Source organism: Trachurus japonicus, chromosome 5, assembly GCF_045865225.1.
Source record: "Trachurus japonicus isolate A0001 chromosome 5, Traja_1.0".
Classification (NCBI taxonomy): domain Eukaryota; kingdom Metazoa; phylum Chordata; class Actinopteri; order Carangiformes; family Carangidae; genus Trachurus; species Trachurus japonicus.
This window is the reverse complement of record NC_140911.1, coordinates 21,309,470-21,336,779: the sequence shown is the minus strand read 5'-3', so window position 1 is coordinate 21,336,779 and position 27,310 is coordinate 21,309,470. Positions and strand designations below refer to the sequence as shown.

Below are 27,310 nucleotides of genomic sequence, written 5' to 3'. Positions count from 1 at the left end.
TGATGAGAAACGTCAAGAAACCATCCTTCGAAGTTAACCACGTTGTGTTTTTTGTAACCATGGCAACAAAGATCATCCAGTGTTGAGGAAGTATCTTACTTTTACTAAAGTCACCATCTTGTTCATGACAGCTAAGGTGCGGTAGGAGACAGTCATGTGGCTCCAGTCAGAGGGTTGATTTTCAGTTTATCTGCTGATAACAAGATAAAGCAAATGTTGATTAGCTTGTTTTAATTAGCTCTGGTCCCGTCCAAGTTTGAACCAGATATCTTGAAAACCAGAGAGCGATAATGCAGATGAAAGTTGTTTTCCCACCCTCTAGATAGAAAAGATGCAAACCATACAGACTGCAGCAGAGTGTTGAAGACAGCAGCTGAAGTCCTGTATGAGGTTCTTCTTTCCCCCTTAAAACCGTGTTTGTTCTCCTCATGAAGACCCCGTCTGTGGTTCCTCTGTGGCAGAAAAGATTGTCCTCTGTTCTACTCTGAGGAAATGTTTATGTTCTGTGATGGTTTGACCTTAGCCGCTCTCTGCCGGGGAGTTTCCCCTCGGTCAGCTCGGTGTGTACAAACGACCATTTCACAGGGAAAACGTCACCGTGATGAAAATGTCACCGAACCGCGCTGCAGAGCGGTGAATGGCTGTGTGTTGGGCTCCGTGGGCTCAGTCCGGCTCCGTTATTGCATAGACAAAATGTTTTCACCCCTGGGCGAGGCTTGGCATTTTGGTGGGAAGCTGTGTTGGCTAGCTGTCTCTTACTGTTGAGAGGATTAACGCATGGGCCATTTTCCCCCCATGGTGGCCGCTGGGAGAGGGGGCACATCACGACAGGGGGTAGTCATGGTTGGCAGTGTGATCGTGGTCATTCTGTCCACTCGACTTTATTCTCTGTTACTTTCTAGTGAGTGAATCTAAATCTTCCACAGCAACAACAACACACGAGCGTAACCCAGGAAACTGGCTGCTGTCTGTGCTGCTTCGTAAACGCATATCTCCCAATAAAGTTTTTCAAGCCTGAGGGGCTGTGATTATACGTGTTCACAGCAATATTGACATACAGAGCTGAAGAGTCTGACTTGTACGTGAGGGATGTGAAACTTTAACCGCCTCAGAGAACGTGTTTATTAGTCGCTCTCTAGCTTCTTTCAGTTTTATGGGGCAGAAACATAAACCACACATCTGTAGAGGACAAATAAGGAGCTTTTTTCAGGGCTGCACAATTAATCACAATGTAATCCAAGTAGCAAAATGGCCAAGTGCAATATCCAAATTGCAGAAGCAGAATTTTTTGTTGATATAGGTAAAATGTGTCACAGCATTGTTGTGTATCATCAGCACCTAACACCTCGTCCTGACATGCAGCGAGCAAGCGAAACGGCAACGAAAACTCGCGCGAGGGTGTTCTGATATGCAGCGTGACGATTTTGTCGCAAGTATATTCTATTGGTTTGGAATCCAAACCAATCAAATTATCGAGGGACGTACACAAACTTGCCGGCGCTATTCTGAGATTTCGGGCATTTCCTGGTTGCCGTTTCTCACATCTTTGAGTGTTTTTTCCTCTTATATCCTCCTCTCTCTGATAACTTGCTTGTCAACAGAAAGCAGCGTGTACTTATCAACCAATAAGAAGTGTTTAGGGGCGGGACACCGCCGCGAAATCCAGATAGAGACAACGCGAGCGATAATTTCAGGGTTGAGCGACATCGCTGGACGGCGCGACGTCGCTCGCTGCACGTCAGGACAGGCTGATTGAAAAGCACGTATTCTAATCACTTTTCCTCGCTCGCTCGTGTCGCTGTCGCATCGCTGTATGTCAGGACGGGGTGTTAGTTGTGTTGTGCAAATATCCTGTTCTGAAGATGTAAACGGACATATTTGTCCAGTGATAGACTCAGGGCCGGCCCCTGGCATAAACACTCTATGCGGTTGTTTAGGGCCACAGCCGTTAGGTGGGGGGCCACATGATCAGAAAGGTACCGGGGTTCATCAAGTCATTTAAACATCCTGAGGTGGACACGCACACTATGAGCTTTATATGTAATTTGAAGTCAATATTCATCTTCTTTTATTTCACATTTGAGACATTTGGTGAAAATTGAATGGCAGAATGACAACATTTGTGCTCAAAAAGCAATCTTACAAAATTTCATTTTAGACTTGTTTTCTACACTTATCTATTACTGTATTCATATTCTATTTCAAGCACCAAAAACAGTTCATTCTCATGACTGAAGGTGTGTTTTCACAAGGGATTTGAAATTTTTCAAAAGGCAGACCTCAAATTTCCAGCATTTGGCCTAAATAATTTCTTTATACAGTGTTCTAGGACAAATTGGCCTCAGTGTGCTTACAGTGGAGGTTGTAGACATAAAACACTTGAGTATTGTTACATCTGCAAGTATCTTAAAAAGATAAATTTAAGAAAATATGTAAAAGTCGAGAAAATGGCCTCAAACCTCAGAGGGCATAAACATGTCTGTATTCAATTTTAACCAGTGATTTGGTGTTTGCGCTTAGAGTGGACCACAAACAAAAATCTTGTTTAGGGCCACCAAAATCCTAGGGCCGGCCCTGGATAGACTCACCCAGTGTCACCTAGGAAAAGGAAAAGGATCAGCAGTTTGGCTAATCAATAAATGAAATTCCTTCAGTCTGGACAGACGTAGGCGGAGGCAAACAACCACGAGACATTTTAATATATATATTTTTTATAAAAGTGACATCAGTGGTTCCAGCTTGGCCTCTTTAATCCTCTGTGTTGTCTTGTCATCCTTTCATCACATGTTTCACCAGCCATACATTTAGATCTCTCTCTCTCTCTCTCTCTCTCTCTCTCTCTCTACTGTACCATAAACCTCCATCTCTACATATCCTACATGACCTTCGTGGCCCAGTGTCTGTTTTTCCCTCCTGTACTTCTTCTCTGCGATGACGTACGGACTCGTCTATTTTCATCTCCACGACGTTCAATTAGCTCAATTACTTCAAATAACGTACACACGTCCTCTCGCCTCCCAGCTCTACCAATCAACCCCTGTCCCTCCAACCACCCTCCCTCCCCCCTCTCTGTCCTGTCTTCCCTTAAATCTCTCTCTCTGTCCTCTCCTTGAGCTCTCTCTCCTCCTTATGGGGCTTGAACTCTCTGTGGCATTAGATTTTGATAAGCAGTGACAGTCCCTGAAAAAATGAACCGACATGATGAGAAGATGGTAGTTTTATGTTTCAGTAGAACTGTTGTCAAACTTTTTCCCAGAATGAGTGTTTCAATGCTTTTGTTTTTTTCTTTTCTTTTCCTGGTTTTGTAATCAATGCCAAACTTGAGTGTTGCCATTCTCGTCTCTTGCGTCCTTGCTGAGCTGAAGCCTCATGCCGACAGCAGCTCTGCTCTGCATCCTGACTAATTTTCTGACAGAGAGACTGGGGATGAGCAAAAGATGGAGGGAGGGAGGGAGGGAGGGAGGGAGGGAGGGAAGGAGGCGAGAAGAGAAAAACACGGACGACCTTGTTCTGGACAGTCAGAGGATACATTTCTCAGATGATAACAGCAGCAGCAGCTTAATACTCACAAAATACTTCTCTCTCTCGGCCTGCATTTCTTTCTGCCCTCTCTTCTTCTTCCTTTGTTTCTCACCATAAAAGTTACTTTGTCTTTCACTCACCTGAGATCCTCCTCCTCCTCCTCCTCCTCCTCCTCCCTCCTTCCTGTTGTTGCTGTTTGTCCTCTAATGTGTTGAGTCATTGTGTTTGAGCTTCACCTTGCTATATTTTGTCTGATATCCCTCCATTTCTCTAACTCCCTCCCTTCTTCCCTTCTCATGACACATCATTCCTAATACATTCTCTCTCTCTCTCTCTATCGCTCTCTCTCCCTCTCCATCGCTCTCTCTCTCCCTCTCCCATTCCCCTCCATCACTCACTCTCTCATCCCGATGGCATCTAATTCCCCAGTGATATTGTCACTGTATATCAACCTTCATGGGCTCCCTGCTCAGGCCCACGCATAAGTTTCTCCCTGCCCTCTTTTCACCCTGACCTCCTTCATCATTTCATCAGCAGATCTCTCCATCCTCTCCTCTTTTTTTTATTCCCCTTCTCATTGAACATCTAAATCCCTGGTAATTCCCTCAGCTCACCATCAAGTCCAGGAAACTTCTTTTCTCTGTCCACTCAGACTCACAACAGCTTTACTCCTGTTGTTCACTGAACTCAGTCCCCCATCTCCCTCCCATGTGTTTCCTTTCTTTCTTTCTTTCTTTCTTTCTTTCTTTCTTTCTTTCTTTCTTTCTTTCTTTCTTTCTTTCTTTCTTTCTTTCTTTCTTTCTTTCTTTCTTTCTTTCTTTCTTTCTTTCTTTCTTTCTTTCTATGTCTGTCTGTCTATCTGTGTCATGCATCACTGTTTTATTAATTTGTCCTGACTCTTCTCCTGTGTCTCATATTTATTAATCCATTCTCAAACACAAATGTGATATATGTACATATATTTACATATATAAAATATATTGCATATAAGATTAAAACATATCTGTAGAAATTAAACATAAAACAAGTTGGAACTGGAACGGAGACTCCAGTCCATAAGTCTTATACAGTACTATTGATTAAACCTGTGTTTTATCCAGAGCTTGTTTTAGCCGAGCGGTCCTATCCTCCGTGTCACCCCCCCCCCCCCCCAACAACATAATATAGGCAGGTTGCATAATGTTATGCCACATTGGTGTACTGTACGTCCTAAAAAGCTCAACTTTGAAGTGTCTGAACTGGAAGATACACTGGACTTACAAACTCAGTACAATTTAAGGCAAAATTAGAGCTTTACTTCAGCTCTCTCTACTCCTTATGGGGCTCGAACTCTGTGGCATTAGATTTTGATAAGCAGTGACAGTCCCTGAGAAAAAGAACCAACATGATGAGAAGATGGTAGTTTTATGTTTCAGTAGAACTGTTGTCAAACTTTTTCCCAGAACGAGCGTTTCAAAAAAAAAAAAAAAAAAGGGACCAACATAATATAGGCAGGTTGAATAATGTTATGCCACATTGGTTTATACAAATTATTTTTTCTTCATTGATCCCGATTCAAACAAACAGACAGGAGAGTGAATTTGAATCCATCAGAAAATCTGTCTGTCAAAAATGAGATGAGATGTGATGGGCCACCCACTCCACCACCCCACCCCCCAGGACAGGAAACAGCCCTAGTTCATCTGTGTCATTGTTTCATCCCTTTTTCTCGGTGACTTAGGCCTTTAGGGGAAATGGGGTCTGGGTGGGTGTGCGTGTTATTAAATATGCACAAATACAGAAATGTACAAAATTCAGACTATGTTGATGCACAGAGACAGTTACAACAACACACACAGACAAACTCAGCATAAAACAGAACAGAACAGAACAGAACAGAACACACACACACACACACACACACTGGATGTGTTCAGACTCTGAGCAATAAATGCTGCTGCTAAAATCATGCCCACTGGACCTAAAACTGCCAACATGGAGATGGGCCTGTGTGTGTGTGTGTGTGTGTGTGTGTGTGTGTGTGTGTGTGTGTGTGTGTGTGTGTCAGTGTGTGTGTGTCAGTGTCGTTACAGCAGGCCACGGTGCTGGCATGTGTGTGTGGGTTTTGCTTTTTGTGTCTCTGCCCAAATGGGATGTGCATAATGAAGGTTGATTGTCATAACGATTGTTTACGCGTGAGGCTGAATTTCCTGCTCTAAGTTATTAAACACTAACAACCCTCTCATCTCTAATTCTTCTGCAGGGTGATGTTCAAAATGAGCTGCAGTCATATGAATAAAGCTGCTGCAGCTTCACAGTGATGAGCTCGGTGATCGTTGTGTAATTGATGTTATTATAGTCAGGACAATATTGAGACTGTGTTGGATCTAGTTTCCAGAGCCCAGTGACATAAACTGCACTGTGAATGAAAACAGCTACTGAGCAGTTTGTTGAAATGATTAGTATATTATTAGGTTAAAGCAGAAGTAAGCGATCCGGTCGTTTTAGCTAATGCTGCGTTCCAGGCAGGCTTTTGAAACCGTAAATTACAGCTTCAAGTCACAACTTACGATTTTGTAGCGTTCCAGGCAACCCACTCGTGTTTTCCCGACCTGTTTTACCGGTGAAAGTCACTATAACGGCCACTCGTAACTTCCGACCCGTGAACTCGTACCAGATCAAACTGGTACGACTTCACAGGTTGGAAAAAACACGAGTTACGAGTTGCCTTGAACGCACCATAACAGTCCTCGTCCCTACGTCACCACATTCACGGCGTTCCTTGGCTGCACACACAGCCCTGCATGCCGTTCTCTCTCCTCATTGGATAAAAACTGTAGGATACGATAAATGTTTTCTCCTCGGCTCAGAGCAGAGCAGAGTGACTGACAGACCCGTGTTTCAGTCCAAACACTCTATGTAAGTGATTGCTGTCGGAAGATATAACTATTTAAGACTTATATTAACACAAATATATCACTTACTTCTGCTTTAAATATTAGAGTATTTTGTAAGATGATCCAGTCGGCTATTTTAATGGCTATTTTCGATTAGAATTAATTCTTGATCATAATAAAATCAAATGTTTTTCTAACACCCTGACAATGTCAAACTGGACAGAACTCATTAAAGTGATTTGTTCTGCTTGTACTAATAATAACGACAATCACTCTAATCACTGCGACTTCATGCACACAGGTGAGAGAGAACCATGCCTTTTCATCTGTCGCTGCACTGCCCCGTCCCCACATGTGATGTGTGTGTGTGTGTGTGTGTGTGTGTGTGTGCTCAGCTGAGGTTGTGTGTCGGAGCCGTCTCCCTCACAGCTCACATCACAAAATTGAACCCGAGAGCTGTTGTCATCGCACACACGGTACGTCTCTCTCACTCTGTCTGCAGAGTTCCAGCAGTTAAAGCAGTGCGTATTACCAAGAGAGACGTCAAAAGAAAGCCTTACAGCATCGCGTGGAGTCCAGTCTTCTCTTTGATAGTTCAATAACCACCACCGTTGATATGTGCTGGCGTCAAAAGACACTCTCTGTTGTACAAATGAAACCAAATGGACTGGTATATGGGTGTATTTTCACTCTTGGGAGTTACAAAAGGAGAAATAATCGCTACATGTTTTGCTGTGTATGCACTGCAGCCTGTCGGCATTGTTAACTCAGTTGCCTGAATCATGCATTGTGTCGTGCACCTAAAATAACAGATATACAGTACAAGATCAGAACATGTCATGATGACACGCTATACCTAATACCAACGTGATGCCAGCTTCAGGCTGTTTTTTTGCTAGTGGTAGTACTGTAGCTTTAGTAAACAAACAAAGCTTCCGTTCAGCCACTTATTATGCTCATGTGGTAACACTGTGGACACCTCTGCACTGAACCAAACGTCCTATACCCAAACATTTAATACAAATACATGGACCATTACACCCCTAGTCATTACAGCATGATCTGTTACATTTCTCCGTTGCAAGACCTTGACAGTCAGCTCTGGGCTCCATATGGTTGTTTATCAAAGTCAGAAGACAACAAATACACAAACAACAAACTATGGTATAGGTTCCTGTTGTTGGAGAGTGTTGAGTGTGGGCAGAGGTTCGTGCTGCATGTATTGTTTAGTTTTTCAGCCAGAAGGCAGACATGATGCGGTTGCATGAGAGATCATCTCCATTTCCAATTACAGAGGGAAAGAGAAAAACACGAGACCTACATAAGGTTCCTTCAACTCCAGCGCACAGAAACAGGAAGTGACATCAACACAGACCTCACTTCTCTTCACTGTACACAAATTAGGCCCTCGGCTGTGTGTGTGTGTCTGTGTGTGTGAAAGTTACTGAGCAGACATCAACATCTGGACCGGTCACAAGGTCACACACACCACAGAAACCACAAAAAAAAAAAAGATTGTTGATTGGAAACTCGAACACTAATTCAGTGGTATACAGTAGTAGCACATCACAGAGTGAGGATTAAAAGATGATTTCATAAAATAATAATTTAGAAAAATGTTTGTTTCCAGGAGCATTTTTAGAAAGACAGGATTAAACAATGTGTTTATCTGCATTAACGTGAACTTCAAACATTAGCTTTCCCAGCTAATGTGATCAGTACACAGAACATTACTTTAAAAGCCATGCAACATTTACTACTAGATTATTTTTTTAGGCTACTGGTTACAAAAAAACAGAATAGCAACAATTTAAATCTCTCCATTGTCCCGTCCTTTATACTGTATTTTGTCTGTCATTATTTTCATCTAATTAACTTGATAGCTTGTGGTTTCAGTCGTCTCTACAGCAGCTCCTGTCTCTAAAATTCTGATTATTTATTGAGCCCATTGTAAATCTGCTGCTGTAATAATCTTGTCAAAGGAAAGAGACAACAGTGTGTTTTTAAAATCTGGTTACAGTCAGTAATCTCGTCAATGGAGAGTTGTGTTTATCCAAAAGAAAAAATAGAAATAAATATTTGTCATAAAAATAAATAAATAAAACAGAACCAATCTCACTGAGTGGACTTTAATAATACATAGGCTATTGGCTTCAGTCAGTGATCAGTGCATTCGCAGCTTTAAGTCACAAATCAAACCTCAACATTCAGAATATACTGTAGGTTTCATAAATGCTGATTTGACAACCAGGAGAGAGGAGGCTTTGAGCCTCTCCTCTGATTGGCCAACTGTTTTCTGGGTGAGCCAATACAATACATACAATACAATACATCCTTTAGACTTTATGAAGATCTGTAGGTTTTTGGTGAAGGATCCCTGTGATGTTTGGTTCTACAGGTTGTAATTTTCTCACCTCATCCTGACGTAACCTTCAGTCTAACGGATCGTCCTGCCGGGCGCTGAATGAAGCCGTTATTATTATCTCTGCTGTTGTGCTGGTTTAGCTGCGGGAGGGAGTTAGCATGTCCTGGCCTCACACTGGACTCAGAGCTGTCACATACTGCTGGCATGAACTCAATGTATAAATAAACGCTTGGTATTAATGTGAAATGACGTTGGCATTGTTGAGAGATCCGTGTCTGCCTGTGGCTTAATGTGAGCGGGTCACAACCTCAGACAACATTTAGCGCTCACTGGCGTTTCACAGAAAAAGAGCTTTGCAGTAGCCAGGAAGTGAGAGAAAGGGGCATGTGACCAGGGTGACACACTGTCCATTATGTCTCCCTGACTGCTGGGAAAACCGGGGCAGGGGAGAAATGAAAGTGATGAGCCACTCTGTGGTCATCAACAGAGGCCAAATCCCACATATGTATGAATGTCCCTATCCAGATTGTAGAATAACATGCAGTCACAGTGTTAAAGAGACCCGTACTGACTGCAGTGAAGGTGATGGATTATCAGGTTTCATGGTTAGGATTTGTTAGGGGACGTTTCCTGTATAATGTTGTTATGTAGTTGACTTGCCTTCATCTTTCATAAATATTGCCTTTAATAGATGACAGCAGAGGTTTCCACCTGCTTCCCCATACATCCACCTCACGGTACTTGACTGTACTTTGAACCTTTGCAGTCAGAGACATAATGTGGATTATTATGGATTTAGATTCACTAAGGTTAGAGGTGTCACTGACACTGAGAGCCAACAGAAACAAATAAAAGATGCTAATTGTGCTGACTGTTCTGGTCCGACTGAGGCTCAAACATGTGGCTCAGTCTCTCTGATATTTCTTCCTTTAACCATCTTGCTCTCTGCTCTCTCACCTGGAGCCGTCGGCTATGGGTGGGGCATCCAGGTTTCTCAACCAGGAAGTCAGAGTAGATGAGCTGCAAAACCAATTCTCCATTTCTTTCCTTTTTTGCCAGAAAAAAAAAAGGTACACAAAATATACGTACATAATTCAAACATGGAACTTAGCTCAGATTTAACGTTGCCAATTTGCCAAAAAAGTAAATATTGCCGAGTGGGTTCCGTTTTGTCCGTTCAGCCAGCCCCCAGGATCAGACCTGACAACTCCTGGACTAAAGTCAAGTAAAGTTGTGGAAATTACAGAGAAACTTAAGAAAAAAGAGTTATCCTTAACAATAGTAAGAAAGTGAGCAGCACAGTGGAGCTGTGGCTCTCTGAGTTTTTCCTGTTGTCCCACAAAACAAGAGCATCGAAGCTGGAGAGAGAGCGGCGTTAAACACTGGTGACTAAATGCTTATTGAACGATTTTTCACAAATAAATCCCTCCCTTGTTATCATTATAGGTTTAAACTCAGTTGTGTGTTTCCTGTGGTTGTGGAGTGAAGTTTAAAAGCAGTGATGTTACCGTCTTTAAACCACCCCTCACTCCCTGACAGCTGTTAGCGTCATGATTAAATGCTGTTTCCGTTACCTCGATTAAACTTTCATCAGGAGTGTGACAGGGACTTCTGTTGTGAGATAGATGTGAGTAGGTTTGTGAGCTTTGCCAGCAGCTTCCTTTGCCTTTATCTCCAGAGAGAGATAATGAGAATGATTTGCTGACATTTAAAATCTGATATGTTTCAACCACTGATGTTAGTTACAGCCCAGATTCATAGACGATAATACAGTTCCACCTCAAGTTTCAGCTTGAGTTTTGAAAATAAGGTGAAAACTGGATGTAGCTCGGATATGATGAGCAGCAGCCATCGTTCTTCAGGCTAAGGTCATGCTAAGGTCATCACTATGCTACAAATGAATGAAGCTGTTCGAACGCCTCTCAGACAGTGACGTATAACTTCTCTACTAAACTGTTTTCAGAGTTTGACTTCTCCTGGTGCTGTGCCTCGTGTGAATGTGAGTATGAGTGTGTGTGGGAACAGGTGAATGAGACACACGCACTTTAAGTGGTCGATATGTAGCAGCCATCACCCACCATTTACCTTTCTGTATTTAGGCACAAGCTTAGACAATTTAATTTACATTTACCTTTCTGTATTTAGGCACAAGCTTAGACAATTTAATTTAATATTTCAATACAGTCCAACTCAAATATTGAAATATACAATATTATGATTATTGAAATACTGTATCTGCATTGGGACTAAAGCATGAATTGATTAGATTTTGTCGGAGGACACGCTTGTGGTGACCTCGTAAAACACAGTTTTGGCCATAACTCACAAATTGATTCACTGATTATGAAACAATTTAACCCAAATGTCTCTGTATCAATAAAATGATGAGAAAAAGGTCAACGGTCAACTGTGTGACAACACAATATCCCTCTGATCATGATGTAATGCTGTAACTTCGGAGTAGAGGGAGAGATTGTGAGCATGTTCAATGCGACTGGGCCAATCTTTAGAGGAAAAACAACCGCAAAGTCGTAATTTGTATCATTTAAGGCTGTCGATTAAAATATTCATCATTACCAGTAATCATTTCAAGTTTTTAAATTATAACTGAACCAAAAACTAAGACATATATTGTCCAGAGACCCTCAGAGTCCTCTCTGCACCCGGACATTCATGAGCTTCTTGAAATGTCCTAAAGACTCTCCGTCTGTTTGCCGTCATGTATCACGCTAAAACACTGGCACTGGATGACTGAGGAATTACAGACAACTAGACAACAAGACTTGTGGCCATGAGCGTTCATGCTCCTCTGATTCAAAAGGACAACAGTCCTCTCCTGGGAGCTTCCAAGTGTCCCCCATCCTGGATGTTGGTTACTGAGACGTCTCTGGTCAAGCAGTAAGGGGAAAAAGTGCAAGTGAGTCGTTTGCCTGTTTAGCCTATTAATAGCAGGGGAACAGATCTCCAGGCTCAACATGACACACTGAGATCTGCGTCCCATCTGTGTGCTGCTATAGTTGATCTCAGCTGTATGGGTTGGTGTGTGCCGTCTGTGTCGTCCCAGTCACCACTGTGGGTTCACGGAGGTTGGCCTAGTTCTGCCTGACACTGAGGAAGACGTCCCCGCTCTTGGGTGCTGTCACCTCGGCCCCCGTCCCCATCTCTGTATCCAGAGTTTCTGTCTTACAGTACATTGTTATGCAGCTTAAAAGCTTACAGGAAATCTGCCTCACATGCATGCTGGCATACAATCACTGCACATGCGTATAAATAAATGAAGGAACACGTGCAAAATAAATAATAATATATATATACAGTATATAAAAGCTGTGTGTCTCTGTGATCACCGTCTTTAGATCTGAATCTGTCCTGGTCCATGTTCCCTCCGATTCTTTTCACCTCATCACACTCCAAAAAACCTCATCCTCCCCATCAGCTGTGGAGCAGCAGTAACTACAGGGTATGGGGAAAATCTCTAACACACACACACACACACACACACACACACACACACACACACAGTCCATCTGCCGAAGTGCTGAGTGCACTTGAGACTTTGCATGTGCCTGTGGGCATTGAGGAGGATGTTAAAATGACAAGCTTCATGTCTTAATTAGGATGAGATCTGTTCATGGGGCATGATGACACACACACACACACACACACACACACACACACACACACACATCATCACGTACACAGAAACTCATTTATAGGGAATGAGCATTAACGAGCGTCTTCTGTTCCTGCCCTCCCTCTCTGTTTCACACAGACCTGAGAGTCGGCCATGTTTAATCCCCCTGTCTGTATCACACATGCACATACTGTACTGTACACAGACAGATGGACGTCAGCACCATCTTTCCTCTCCTGACCTTTTCTCTCTTTTACTTTGCAAACCTGCCCTTGATCTGGATCTGTGCAGATCTGCAGCTCACACCCCAGGGAATCCCATTCATTCCCTTTCATATGCTCATTGATGGAAGACACAACTAAATGCGCGTGTAATATGTTTCTTAGTCAGCCGCATATTCCAGCACGGGGCAGATTATTCATAATGCATGAGCACAACTTCCACAAAATGCAACATGATACACATTAGACTGTTTGTAGGGAGAGAGAAATCCATTAAGAGGCTTTAAGCCGTTTTTACCCGCTATATTTTCTCGCATGTCTCATATTATGGTTTCATTTAAAGTTGAAACTCTTGTTAATGTGGGTCACGGCTCCACAGATGATGACTTATGCAGAATGCCCCTGCATTTCCAAATTATATAAGACACAACTTAGCTTTCCAGGCCACTCATATGGAACAGCAACCGGGGTTGACCCTATGAGTCCTACATACAGTAGGGACATTGTAAAACTTCAGCCGTTTTATCATTTTAAAGTTGTAAGTTTAAACCAACCAGATGTTGACTCTGCTGCAAAAATACTTTTACATTTCATGTCACATTTCTGCAGCTGTTGGTCATGCGTGCGAGTCCTGCAGCAGCAGCAGCGTCGACATCTGGACGCGTGCAGCCGACAGACCCGATCACACGTTGTTCATAAACATATGAGGAGCGTTTCCAGTACAGTGGGTCACTGCACTCCACCGTGCAGATGGCTGTATTAATGATTGTCATTAGTACAGTCATTATGGCTTCACACTCCAAAATCTCACAGTGGGTCTGTTGAAGAGAAGATCATCTCATTCCCCTAATTGAGACCCTGTGGATTTACTTTAATTGCTGAAATGGAAGTCACATCTCCAGCATACACAGAGTTTTAATATTCTTCTGGGCATGGATATTCAGCTTTTTCAAATTAGTTTTTTTTCCCCCGCCTCTTACAGTTGTACAGTGGTGTCGCCTAGTGTTGCGTTTAATAAGAGATGATGAATTTGCTTGAGTCGGCTTCAATTTCAGAGTCTGTATTTTGATGTTTGCGTTTGTCAGCGCGTTGTTACTCCACTCTCCACCTACACAAAATGTGGAAATCTCATGTTAAAGTTATGTATATACAAACCAGCACTCTTTGTGAGGGGCTTCGGCTAAAAGCATCTCTCCTCCAAATGTAGAAGCTCTGTTGTACCTGATCGTCTGAATAATTCACAGCCATTAAATTTGTGTCAAACGTCCCGTTCAATCTGTGTCTGAGCTGAAACTGAGCAGCGATGAATAAATATTGAAACAAAGCTTTTGAAGTTGCACCCTAAATTGAATTACACTGTTGGGGAAAATGACTCATTCAAGTGCCACACGTACACACACACACACACACACACACACACACACACTACACATCCATTATTTTAAATTCTGTCTCACAACCACATTCATACACAAACACACACACACACATAAAGGCCACAGGCTAAGTGGTGTGACTGGCCTAACAGATGTGAGTCATTTGTCAGCCTATTGACCCAATCCACTGGATAAACTAAATGCCAATACCAGCCGGATGGAGCAATGCTAATCCCTATGTGTTCAGTGTGTGTGTGTGTGTGTGTGTGTGTTCCTGTCTCTGGAGGGCTCTCAGCTCTGTGACAGTCTCACTAAATGGAGGAAACTTATCGTATCGTATCTTGAGCCAACAAATCCAAAAGTTTGAAGGAGTGAAACTGTTGTAGAAACTGTTTTACTGGGACATGGGCAGCATCATATTTATATAAACACTTCATGTAACAAACAAAATCAGAGTCAGATCTTTGAGGGATTAGCAGTTGGTCCACATCTGTATTCTGTTTTTATTATTCACCAGGATTAAACTTAATCTGGAAGATGTGGCATCAGTGTAGAACATTTCCATCAATATCAGATTTTCTCATGAGTTATAATTTTCATTTTTAGGCTGGAAAGCCTTTGATTCCCTCTCAGGTAACACATCTCTGATGAGGAGATACTGTAAATAGAAATGCATCTAATCCTAAATCCCATATTCGATCTTCATGTATTTCTCCTCTTCTTTCTCAGCTGTTGTCATGGCACCAGATACAGGCTCCCAATTGGTTCCTGTTAGAGTCTGATGCTGAGATAAAACATGAGGATGAGTCCGTCTTGATTTATTGAATATCTTTTCGCAAATGTCTGAGTTTATTAAAAGTGATTAGAATGAGCAGAGCGTTAACATTTGATGATGTAGATTTCAGGAACAATTTGGCTGCATGTTGTTTAACAGGTTTTCACTCTAAATGAGTGAATGAAATCATTTTTGTGTTTTCAAACAAAAAAATGTAACTGGGAGTGTGATTGTTATTGTGACTGAGCTGCTGCTGATTCATTTTAAAGTCTCGTGTTTATTCATATTATTAAAAGCTTTAAGCTTTGTAAAATATCACCATTGAGGTGGAAAAACATACATCATGTGTGAGGTGTCTTTCCCATCACCTGCCTTACTCCTCTCAGTGAATCCTGGGAGTAGCTTCTCCTTGAACTGTTGTATTAGTTATGTTTGCAAAAAATATTTGCATATAATTAAAAAAAAACAAAACAACAACATAAACTGAACTGATTTATGTTCATCCGGTTTATTTAGGCTACTTGTTTGTTTTAAATCCCACTGATGTTGCCACTGGAATCAACCTTACAAATCCTGTATCAGTGTGGCTGTACAGGAGTTAGCATTGGCATTAGCGGTGAGCTAATTCAGAGATAACAGTAAATCAATATCAACACATGACAACAGGCCACAGTGGTTGTTATTAAGGTTGTTTGTGCTGTGGTCTGAATGTTGTTGTGACATCACAAAGTTACAGGAAGTCCTGACAACTGGTTTTAAGGCCCAGTCTCCGAAGACAGTCTCTGTGCATTTCTCTGTGGACTGAGGCTTTGATACTTTGAGAGAGTTTATATTAAACATAGACCAGATTTGTAATCAACATTACACATCGACATCTATCTTTATACTGTATAGAGCTTTAATAAAATCTGTTTAGTTGTGTCTTAGTTGTGTCTTTAGCGCTGTTTGTCAGTACAGTACATGGTGGAGGCTGTCACTCAGCTCTGTTTATGTCGTTATGTTTTGTCTGTGTAGGATTTACAGCAGTAAACATTAAAGCTTTCACAAAGCTGATGTTTATGAATCAGTTTTATCTTCTGCCACTGGAGAAACATAAACAGTCATTACCATCAGTATTTTCCTGCTCTTCTGCCTCGTTTACTGTTTATGTCTCTACTAATTCTTTTCTTTTGTATTTTACAGAGGCACAAAACATAAAATATTATTGATGCTGGAACGCACTCATTCTGCATCTGCAAAATAGCACCAGTCTTTTTTTTTACTTAGAAAATAAACCATATAAACATATTTCCGAGTGTCATCACTGAAATACCACTCAAGTGTCACCAAACAAGACAAGTGAACACCTACAGTGACATGTTGTAATGACACTGGGGCATTTGTCTGGATCTGCAAACTGTTAGAGCAGCAGAAGTAAAGGCAGCTGAGCTCTTTAAACCCACAGTGACGGACAGAGAGTGGCACTGACCGCTGACACAGTAACTGTCATGAGGCCTTGAGGAGCGTGACCATGTCCTGCTCATAAAATGGGCTTTGTCTCCGATGGCTGATTGACCACAGACTGAATGAGAAAGTAACTGCTGGAATAAAACGCTGTGACCTCAAGATGTGCGGTCTTCAAAACACAAAGGGACTTTATGGAAACAGACAGTTAAACAGACAAAGACGGAGCTGATGGAGAGTTAAGATCTGGTCTCGTCTCGTTTCCTGCTTCACATTCAGATCAGCCTAACAGCCTAACCCTCTCCACAGACCTCTGCCTCTTCTTTGACCTATACGTAGTATGTACCTCCTGCTGGGCAATTTGCATTTATGCTTTATATACATGTATATATTCTGATGATTATAACCATACAATGTGTTTATTGGTGCAGTTGAATACATCATTCTAGAAAAGTGAAATATGGAGATCTTTATTTTGTTTGGTCAGTGTGAAAGAATTTGGCAAATCTTGAACACTCATGAGACTTTAGCTCCAGTTAGCAGAGGGCTGGACTCATCAGTTGCTCTCTGAGTAAATCTATTTACAGAACCAGACACTTTTATCTTCTTCTCATTCTCTGTGTCTGTGATATGTTGACCTTGTCACAGACTGGCAGCCTGTCCAGGGTGTCCCCCCACCATGTGTCAGCTGCTATTGGCTCCAGCCCCCCTACAGCCATGCTGCACGGCTGAGCAGTGTAACTGGTGGATGGATTTTCTATTTCTAATCTTCATTCTTTACACCAATCTTCGCCGCGCTTTAGGCCGGGAACACGCCGGCTGTGTGCTGGGGCGCCGCTGAACGTATTGGGTTTCATTACAGTCCCGGTGTGAACAGGTCTGAGTGGACACGCACGTCTCACACGTTGCAATCTAAGAGATTTGAGATTCCTATTACGTACATGTGTGCAAAGAATGAGGATGGAGGCAGCAAACACACGGCCAGCGTGAACACACACATGTGCGAGGTGGCTGTGTGTTCCAGGTGTGAGATGCGTTGCATTGAATTTCACTACTGTACATGCATTACTGTACAATTTAAATGTATGGACTTTTCTATTAACATATATATAGAATAATGTATAAGATCTATACTCTCAGTATTTCTCAATCTGATATGATTGAATTGCCTCATGATGTTTACCATTGATTTTGTGATGCCTGGAAGAAATAGTACTGTATGTTTCACAGGTCTCTCACAACTTGTGTTCATGTTTTCTTCCATGTGCCACATCATGTTTAATACAACCACTATCAAAAATCCAACAGCACATGAAGGTAGCATTAGGTTGCTGTAAGTGATGGGTGTGTAGAAATGCACAGGGAGAGAAGCAGTGAAGGATGAGAGCGATGTTGTGGCTACGTCATGTGACATCCCAGTGTTTGATGCTTCAGCCCTGGACACAGTGAAATACAGTGAGATACAGTGAGTGTGAGTGCAGCGGTGAAGTGAGGAAGCTCTGAGCTCTGTTGTTTTTCTGCACTGGTGCAGTCGTGAGGAATATTAACACCAACGCTGCCTGGTACAGCGAGGAGCATGGCAGTGCTCGGTCCAGCTCTGATGCTGACATCAGGCTGCGGTCACTGTGGAAGTTTCAGGATTTATGTGAAAAATCTAATTTCTGTTGACTTTCTTGACTGAATGTTGAAAAGTTGTTGCCCCTAAAATTCAGTCATCGATCTCTAACTGACTGGTTGTGCCACTGTTCTCCACAGAAAAGAGTTCCACATATTCACCTCTCTTCTCCTCTCTTGTCTCTTTCTCCTCAGTGATCTGCAGCTTCCGGGGCTCAGTGACTCAGGGTTTGGCTCTGGAGGTCGGAGAGACGGTTCAGATTCTGGAGAAATGTGAAGGTAAGACGTCCAGCTGACAGAGATGTGTTTTCTACACCACAGTGTCCCACAGTGGCATTACAGCAGCCAGCTGGAGAGTGGCAAATACCTGGGACAGTATGAAAGTAATTAAGTCCACATTTCAGTAGAAAATGAAAAAAACAAATTAAAGGCAACAAATGAGCAACAAGAACGCAGCAGTGTGATTGTGACATTGCACAGTTGTGTGTCCGTGATCACTGTCAACGTGTCTGTTGCATCTTAAAGGTATCATACACACAGGGCCATTGTATAGGGGAGAAAGGTGATGATAATTCTAGGGGCCCAGTGCCCAGTAGGGCCCACAAAAACCCCAGTAGTCTAATCTTTGTATGACTGATTTATTCTGCATAAGATCCTGACTAATACGCATAGTAATGCTGCATTAGCATCAAAACAAAGTAGGCTAAGTAAAAAATGATAATACATACGTAGTCTAAGAAAAAAAAAAACTGAAAAAGTCAGGGGGTAGGGGCCCACTTTAGTATTCTTTAAGGGGGCCCAGAATTCCTAGCAACGGCCCTGCATACACACAAAGTGGGATGGAGAGTTTTCACTCTTTGGGCCAGTCAGGGGGAAGCAGGGTGGTGCAGTGGTTAGCACTGTCACAGCAAGAGGGTGCTGGGTTCGAAACCCACTGGCCGACTGGGGCCCTTCTGTGTGGAGTTTGCGTGTTTTCCGTGGGTGGGTTCTCTTTGTGTTTTTACCAAAGATCAAAGACATGTGGGTTCAGTTATGTGGCGACACTAAATTGCCCGTACTGTAGGGGTGAATGGTTGTCTGTCTTATCTGTATACGTTAGTCCTGTGAGTGACTGGCGACCTGTCCTGTGACCCGCCTCTCGCTCTAATTCAGCTGAGATAAGCTGCAGCTCCCCTGCGGCCCTAGTGAGGATAAGCGGAACAGAAGGTGAATGAATGAATGATGGATCAGCCAGGATCTACTGGTTTTAGTTATTCTAAAACCCACTCTGCTTTTGTCAGATTTAAACTGTCCTGCAGCCAAAACAGTAAAAAAAATCATATTACAAAACAGATAAGAGTCACTTACTGAGCATCACTTCCTGCTCCTAAATTCTGTATTCCTGTGAGTATAAAATAACCAGGTGACCAGACTGTGAACCTGTTGACTGTCAGGCTAAAGATCCATTAACAAATCTGCTCTTGACGACCCGTAATCAGGTTTTCAGAGGATGATGGCGTGAATGTGAATAACGTTAATTAATGTCAGAGAGGAGTTCTTCTGGTGCTGATGCGGCCGCTCACTTATCTTCCACGGTTCATTTAAGCCTCTTTGCTGCTGAGAGGGTCATTTCAGACGAGCTGGATCATTTCCCCATCAGGTTTTTGTGTTCGCAAGAGGACAAATGAAGCCTTGTTAATTAATTTATTCTTATTTCGTCACCACCTCACAGATTGACTGAGGATGATTCCTGTAGAATTTTGTTTCCTTTTGTTGAACCAACGTGTGTTGAAACTTTGTCTTTGATGATTCCTGTGTCACATCCTGAGCCCCTGTAAACAAACGCTGCTGAGTTGTGTGGCTGAACGGAAACACATCGAGTCATTTAGAAATGTTGGTCATACAGTATGTCTTTGCGTGACTCCTCTCTCTTCTCTAAAGACAACAGCCTTGTAGTTTGGCAGCAGCAGAGTTGTCTCGTCTCCTGCTCTCTTCCTCAGTGAGTCAGGGTATATGTTCCCTCAGAAGAGAAAAGCTTTCACATTAACGCTGCCATGACCATGTTATCACAGATGCACACAGTGGAAACAAAGTGCACAGTTCTCTCCAATAATTAGTGCAAATAGTCAGTAATAGCCCGGCGCAGGCCTGGACCAGAGCCCAACTTATTAGACAGTGTTACCCTCCCATTGTTACGCCGAGTTTGACTGGATGGAAATTAGCAGCTCAGACCAGGATGTGTGTGAAGCCGGGAAACGTTGTCTTTTGCTGATAATGAAAGAGTGTGTGCCCCATTAGCCACAGCTGGGCAGGCGGCTGCCATCGATCCTCTGCCAGGGGCTGATTGGTGGGTGGGGTGGGGGGATGGGTGGGGGGTTCTTTACCTGAGGGGGGAAATGCCCATGAGAGAGAGACAGAGAGGAAGAAATGTAATCTACTTCCTCCTGTGTTGTCATCTCTCTAGTCCTTCATCCTCCCTCTTCTCTCTCTCCTCCTCTTGTCTTCACTCTATTTGGACTCAAATCCAATCTGCAGCTCTTTCCCTCCTGTTATGAAATGCATCCCACACAGAGAGGGACAGTGGGGGTGATTGTCTGAGCCCTTGTGGTACAAAGTGGCATCACAGCTTTGCTTTTAGCACACACAGTGATTATCTGGCCAAACTGGGGATAGCTTTTGTCCAAGACACACATTTCATGCAAGAATCCCCACCATCATAATCTAAACATGAAAATGCATTTTAGAAACCCTCCACCAACAAGTGTTTTTCATAAAAACCTCATCATGTACATGTAGCTGCTGCAGAAACACTGCAGTTTTCAGAAAATGCACTGAGCAGGATGTTTCTTCAAACTGCCGTCCCTGTTCCTGCACTAAAGCCAAATTATCCACCCAGACATGAAGCTCACAGGCTATAATGTCAGTGATGTGGAGATGGCTAAATAAACTGCAGGAATGCAACTTTCACCTTTCATTCTGATAATAAAGATTACAGCCGTAACACTTGGAAAAGCATTAGAGTTCTATTTAGGGCGCCACAGCGTGAGGTCTGGACTCTCAGTGCTGTCAGCTTTACCTGTTGTCACAGCTCTTTATTTCTCAGAGGGTTTTCAACTTTGACATTCAGTGTCTTCCACTTCAAGCCAATGTTACTGTGGATGTCCAGGAGTGAGATGGCTCATGGGAAATAGGTCAAAACTGCCTACGTGGCTTCACCTTGAAGGGCCAAGAATGTACATGTAGCTGAAAGCTGTCCGGATGTTAGCAGGTTTCCTCTCCCCTCCTCTCCGTGCTCACATTATTTTACTATTGTTAGGAAAATGAAGAAGTTTTAAAGGGATAGTTCAACATTTTGTCAAATTCACCTATTGCCATAATCCCTATAGTCGTAGGGGTAGGTTCATTACTTTAATTATCAGTGCATTTTGTTTTGAGATCCGCGGGGCAGAGATGCAAGCTGCTCAGCGAACACAATGGAACATCTCCAAAAAGCTCTTGTGAATAAGTTGTGACCTGCATATTCGTCACGCTATGAAATAATCATGTATCGTATTTTCTTTGTGTGTCGTAATGTTACATAATTACTGTATACATGATTGTCTCATAGCGAAGGTCAAAGGTCACAAAATTCCTTTTTGAACATAGCACATGAATAAATACGCTAATTATGGTGCAGTGATGAAATTATGACAAATTTACATCGAAACCATCAAAGTTGCAAAAACACATCTGGCCATTATTTGATATTATTGAGACAACAAGTGTTAATGTTAGCACAGTTTATTAATCTGACATTGATCAATCAGAACTTGATTGTAACCTGAAGTTTAATGCTCACAGTGAGACTCTCGGTGCCTCAGCTGCAGCTCACGCCTCCACTGAATCACCGTCATAACTGTAATCGCAATGAAAACGCCCTCTTGGGTGCTGTTACTGCACCAACAAGCAATCTCTCCTTTCATAAAGTAGCTGGAGGTGAGCGCCGCAGGGGAACGAGGCATCATCTCAGACTCATATTGAGCTGATTTGATAGCTTGATGGAAACCTGAATTCACTGCATAATGCTGTATTTATAATGAGTTCAGTCTCAACCTGCGTTAACTCAACAAAAGTGGCTCCTCCAGCTCTGCCTCCCACTTCCAAATGATTTATAGTGATTATTATTGTGAATTCTTTTGATAAGGGAGCTGAATGATTATTCTAATAACCACTCACTGAGCCGATTGGACACGGAGGGAGAGAACAGCGTGGTGCGACACTGGTCAAATGAAGCCGATACCTGCACCTGCGTTCACGCCGAGGCACTCTCTGCTCCCACTTACATATAATAATCATATTCACACACCCACACACAAATGAATATTTTATTCCTGTCTTTCAGCCCTGTTTTGTCTTTTTCTAGGAATCACACTCTTCTGCAGAAACACACACACACATGTCCTCATGTCAACCCTTACAAATAGGCTCCGACACTGCTGGTCTGGCCCCGGCCTGATTATCATATAGATGAGAGGCTGGGGAGTAAACACAGCCATCTTAATGAGGGTGATAAATGAATCTTGATTGGTTATTAATTAACCAGCCAATTAAACATCTATCTCCATATTCATATCAGATTATGGAGAACCACCGAGGAAATGGATCTCATGATCTTGCAAAAAGATAAAGTGAAAATCAATACGACGCGTTAGTGTTTCTCTTCATGTTTACTCAGGAGCAGGTTGTTGTTGGGGAAACGACCCATTTTAAGAAAATTTGGAACATTTCTCTTTTCAGAAAGAAAAGGTTTGTCACAGAGCGCAGGATGGACGTCACAGTGATTCAGATAATGTCAGCTCTGATAAAACTATGATGAGTTGTGTCTGTAGCGGTGAACACAGTCGTAGTCTGAGAAGGTTAGAGTCATAATATGCATCCATTTTGATATGAACGTCTCTTTTGCTTGACTCTGTCCCTGACAGAAAGCGGTCAGCCCGAGCCTCGAGACTCCAGGAGCCAGAGAAACAATCATTTTTATTTCTACTTGGATGGAGACAAATGACAACTCCCCCCTCAGTCCAAGAGCGTGTCCGGGTGCTTCCCTCTACATACAGTATTTACTCCCTGGATACAAGTCACTCTCAGCTGTCAAGGGTTTTACTCTGACTTGAGTCAACTTTCATGACAGCTTCCTACTCGGCTGAGGCATCTGATGAATGTCCCTCCGTGTGGAAAGAACACGCACACACACCTGATTCCAGCTCTTTCCTTTTAAACTGTGTGCAAGTGAAATGAGGGAGAGATGTGAGAGGGACGGTTGCATGCAGGTTTCCCATCTATATCTGCACATTCACACAGACTGTTGGTGCTGATGTTATCGTCTCACATTCCTCATGTTTACAGTACATAAACACATTTTTTGCAATTATTCCTCAAATAAGGGTGAGCTCAACATAACAATGAATAACTTTTCGACTTTTCAAAATGGCGTTGGTGCAGCACTGCAGCCAAAAAAACCCAACTATAACTAGCAAAGGGCAAAAACCTTTAACGTATAATTACACATATTCAGTCACATAAAAGATATGAAGCCACAAAGTGTATGAACAGAACAGAACATTAACATCAGCACTAACAGTCAGGAGCTCATTGGGGATAATTCACCAAAATCTGAATTAACATAGTATATACTGTAAAGACAGGGTTTAAAGAGAATAATGTAAAACTGAATGTCTAAAAGCCCTTTGAATATACGTAGTTAACCAATCAGAGGTCGAGGCTGTCCGACTTTGTTATTGGTCCTGATCAGTGGAGACGTAGTTATACTGATTATATTTATCTACAAATGATTTTGTTTGCATTATTTTCTATAATGATCCTCATTCTCAAATTCTCCTACTGGTTCTCACAAAGATACAAACACAGCAACACACACACACAGAGCAGAGTATTAGACTGCATCTGTCTTTAGCTCCAGGCGTCACGTCTCTGGCTCTGCCTGACTTTGTCACGCACATCTAGAAGTATCTATGGAAGTGTACACACTTCAGGCATGGAACTAGTCACACACACACACACAGCAGGAAACTTCTACTGGCTAAATGCCCATTGTTACTAAATATCGATGAAAAACGTCAACAAGAGACAAATATTGGTTGTTTGATTGCTGGTAATTGTCACTTATTAATTTAGTTGGTAATCATCAGTCTGGTTCATCCTAGTTGGCATCACAGTAGTGAAACGTGTCATCTTCTGGTTTTACAAATTTCAGCCCAAATAGAGATAAACAATAGATTAGCACAATAATATGTATCTTTTGGGGGCTTTTTGCCTTTATCCGATAGTGTAGTAGTCGAGAGAGACAGGAAATGGGGAGGCAGTGAAAGGAGGAATGACATGAATCCGCGAGTCGGGATTCATTACGGCGCTAAACGATGCCCCATTACCAACATAAGAACAACATACAATATACTGTATGTGTGTTATTCTGTGTGCTGTTATTGGGTTTTAGCCTCATATCTGTTTTACTGTGTCTTGCTGGACATTTTCCAGTACATGCTGAATTTCATGGTGTTTATTATTTTGTGATGCGGCTGCTGGGCTGCTTTCAGTGACGTGAAGCTTTTAAGATGGAGTTTCCTCCTTTGATCTCTGTCAACAAAGACCTCTGAAGAAGAAGTCGCCTCGTATATTCAGTCAAACCGCTGACTCATACCCGTCTCCAGCTCCTGTGTGTTTGCTCGTCCATCTCGCTTACTGATGTGTGTGTTTTCTTTCAGGATGGTACAGAGGATTCTCCACGAGGAAGCCGAATGTCAAGGTAAGAGAGACTGACAGCTCTTCCTCTTCTCGCACCGTTTCACTAATGACACTTTCTTCCTCCTCCTCCTCCTCCCTCTCTTGGTGTCTTCGATTCTCTTTCGTCTCGTCTCTGTTGTGGTGAATTGGGTAATTCATGTAGCAGCATGTCTGATGGGAAGGAGACTTTTTGTCTGTTTCCTTGCGCTTCCTGTCTTCCTCACTTCTGCTTTGCTTTCCTCTCCATCTGTTTGTCTTCACACATCACGCAGCAGGAGACTGATGATACACAACAAGTGAAGTCGTTAAGTAAATATTCCTGCTCAAACTCTGTAAGAACAAAAGTGTAAAATCAACTCGAATTTGACTATCAAGTTTAATGACGTTAAGTGACATTTGTTCAGTTGAAAAGAGCAAAACACGAAGGAAGAAAAAGTCCAAGTAACATTGGTAAAATGTGATATTTGATAATGTTCCTGTGGCGGCCAAAATAAAGTTGGAACACAGTCGGCTTCAGGCCGATTCTCAATACAGCGGAATACAGGATACTCTTCTGTTTACCCCCATACTTTTTTATAAAAGTCTGTATTTTTACATTTTCTCTAGTGAACAGACATAAGCTAATAAAAATCAACAAGGCGAGACGACATGATCTAATGTTTAAATTATGAAATGATAAAGTTAATGACTGAATGATGAAGACCACAGATGAATGTAACAGATATGCTGAATTGACTCTGATAGGCTGATAGGCTCTGTAAATGTTAAACTGTGTCCCCTCGCTGTTGTATTTCATTAATGCATTTTCACTTGATTCAACTTTATGCATTTAGTGCTGCTGGGCACCAGACAGATCACACGATATGATGTCAAAGAGAGATGCAACAAAAGTCTGTCGTGCCCCCACAGCTGTTAACTATAATAACTGAAGGCTGATGGACACTGATCACTGTGCTGGTGACGTGATGTAAACAGTCTTCAGTGTTACTCGGGGCATCAGTGAGACGTTGTGGACGTACGTAGTGGACACAGCTGTGCAGCGCAGCATGTGATGTCCTGCCTCATTCTGCAGCCTGCAGCTCCTATGATCGTAAACATGTTTATTTGCCCGTGGCCGCGGCGACAGCACAGAGGAACGTGTGCGTGCTCCTCCTGATCCTCAGCAGAAACAGTAACATGGTCTGTTGTCTGTTGGAACCTGGTGCAGGGTTATATTATATTAGATCTCTCTATGCAAAACAGCCTGCAGCGGTTTGCATGTTGGTTTTGTGCTCCGTGCATCGCAGTAGCTATGACAACAATGTGACGATAGCTGCAACGAAACTCTCTGGTTTGTTGGAGATGAGCCCCGTAGCTGCAGTTGATGACATCCCACTGCTGCCGGATGAAACTCACTCACCTGGAAACGGCAGAAGAATCATTTCTCATGAGCAAACTCTGAAAGTGAACCGGAGAATAATCTCTGATCTCTGACATCATGTTTGTCAAACAGAAACAGACTCAACACTGAGCTCTGCAGGTTTTAATGATAAAAACACTAACCCGTTTCTGATCCAACATCCGCTACGGGAGCGAGTTCATATCAGCATCTTACAAACAGGACTCAAAACCACCACAACCGACTGTGATGCACAGTGCAGTGCAGGATTATCATCATTAACTAAAACGGATGAAATGACAAAAACTAGATGAGAAAAAAACATTTTCATTAACTGAAATAACATAAAAGCAAGCTTTACAAAATAAACCAACAAAAATTACAAAGAAAATATGTATTTCATATAGAATCCTTTAGTGCTTGGCCCATATTACTTACAGAGAAAGGAGCAGGTGGAGCAGTAACAGCTCATCCCTCTCTCTCTCTCTCTCTCGCAACCAGTTCACATACATGCAGGTATTTTACTATGTACGTATGTATGTATGTACTATGCGTCACCTCACCATCGACAAGTTACCCAAATTACAGAAAGATGAAGCATTGAAACCGATAAAAATTAAACTAAAACAAAAAAAATTAACAGTAAACTTAACAAGCACAACAAAAAAAGACTAAATTGGTGGTCGATTTCATACAGGTTATATGAGATGAAGTGACGTTTCAGTTGGAAGAAATCCAGTCTGATAATGTTTCATAGAGACGATGTGTTTTACAGATAATCGCAGCAGTGGAGAGATGTAGCACGTCTGATGAGCACAGTGCATCATTCTCTGAACAGGTTTTATTGAAGCAGACTCTCTGACCCTGTGCTGGTTATGACTCATGCCAACAGCTTTATATCCATCTCTTCTCCTAAGCACCGTCAGCTAACAGGCTTCTCGCTTTTTACTCTTTAAAGAAAGAAGCTCTTTTGTGTTGTGTCCTGCTCTGTCCCGTCGTCCTCGTGCACGAGCCTCCTGTTTGATTCCGCTCTGCTCCCTCCTGCTCTGTGGCTCCATATAAGAGGCTTTACTGTTGAGCTTTACTATATCTAGACAGCAGCGTTTTTTCCTCGAGCTGTTGTTTTGGTGTCCAGCTGGGTGTTCTGTGCTGCAGATAGGAGCGGCATTAACACAAGGGGGATCATCTGCCAGGGGGGGTTTTGTATTTCGTGTTTCGTCTCAGGCAGAGAGAGACGGTACGAGGTGAAGCTAAAAATAAAACTCAGGCACCTCTGGTTTGGTTTGGAGATTGTGTTAAATTCTTCAGGAGTTAAGTCTCTGCATCAACGACCCACAACAAACCAACAAC

At 42.4% G+C, this 27,310-nt stretch overlaps 1 protein-coding gene across 25 annotated transcripts in view; it reads left to right on the top strand.

Moving 5' to 3' along the window:
• The window catches only part of dock3 (dedicator of cytokinesis 3), a 168,674-nt gene that overhangs the window by 54,916 nt on the left and 86,448 nt on the right, over nucleotides 1-27,310 (top strand). For all 25 annotated transcript variants that reach the window (XM_085776746.1, XM_085776752.1, XM_085776737.1 and 22 more), the window contains exons 2-3: nucleotides 18,022-18,105; nucleotides 24,564-24,604. In XM_085776746.1, the coding sequence (XP_085632872.1) occupies nucleotides 18,022-18,105; nucleotides 24,564-24,604 (125 nt within the window). The remainder of the gene's footprint in view (nucleotides 1-18,021; nucleotides 18,106-24,563; nucleotides 24,605-27,310) is intronic.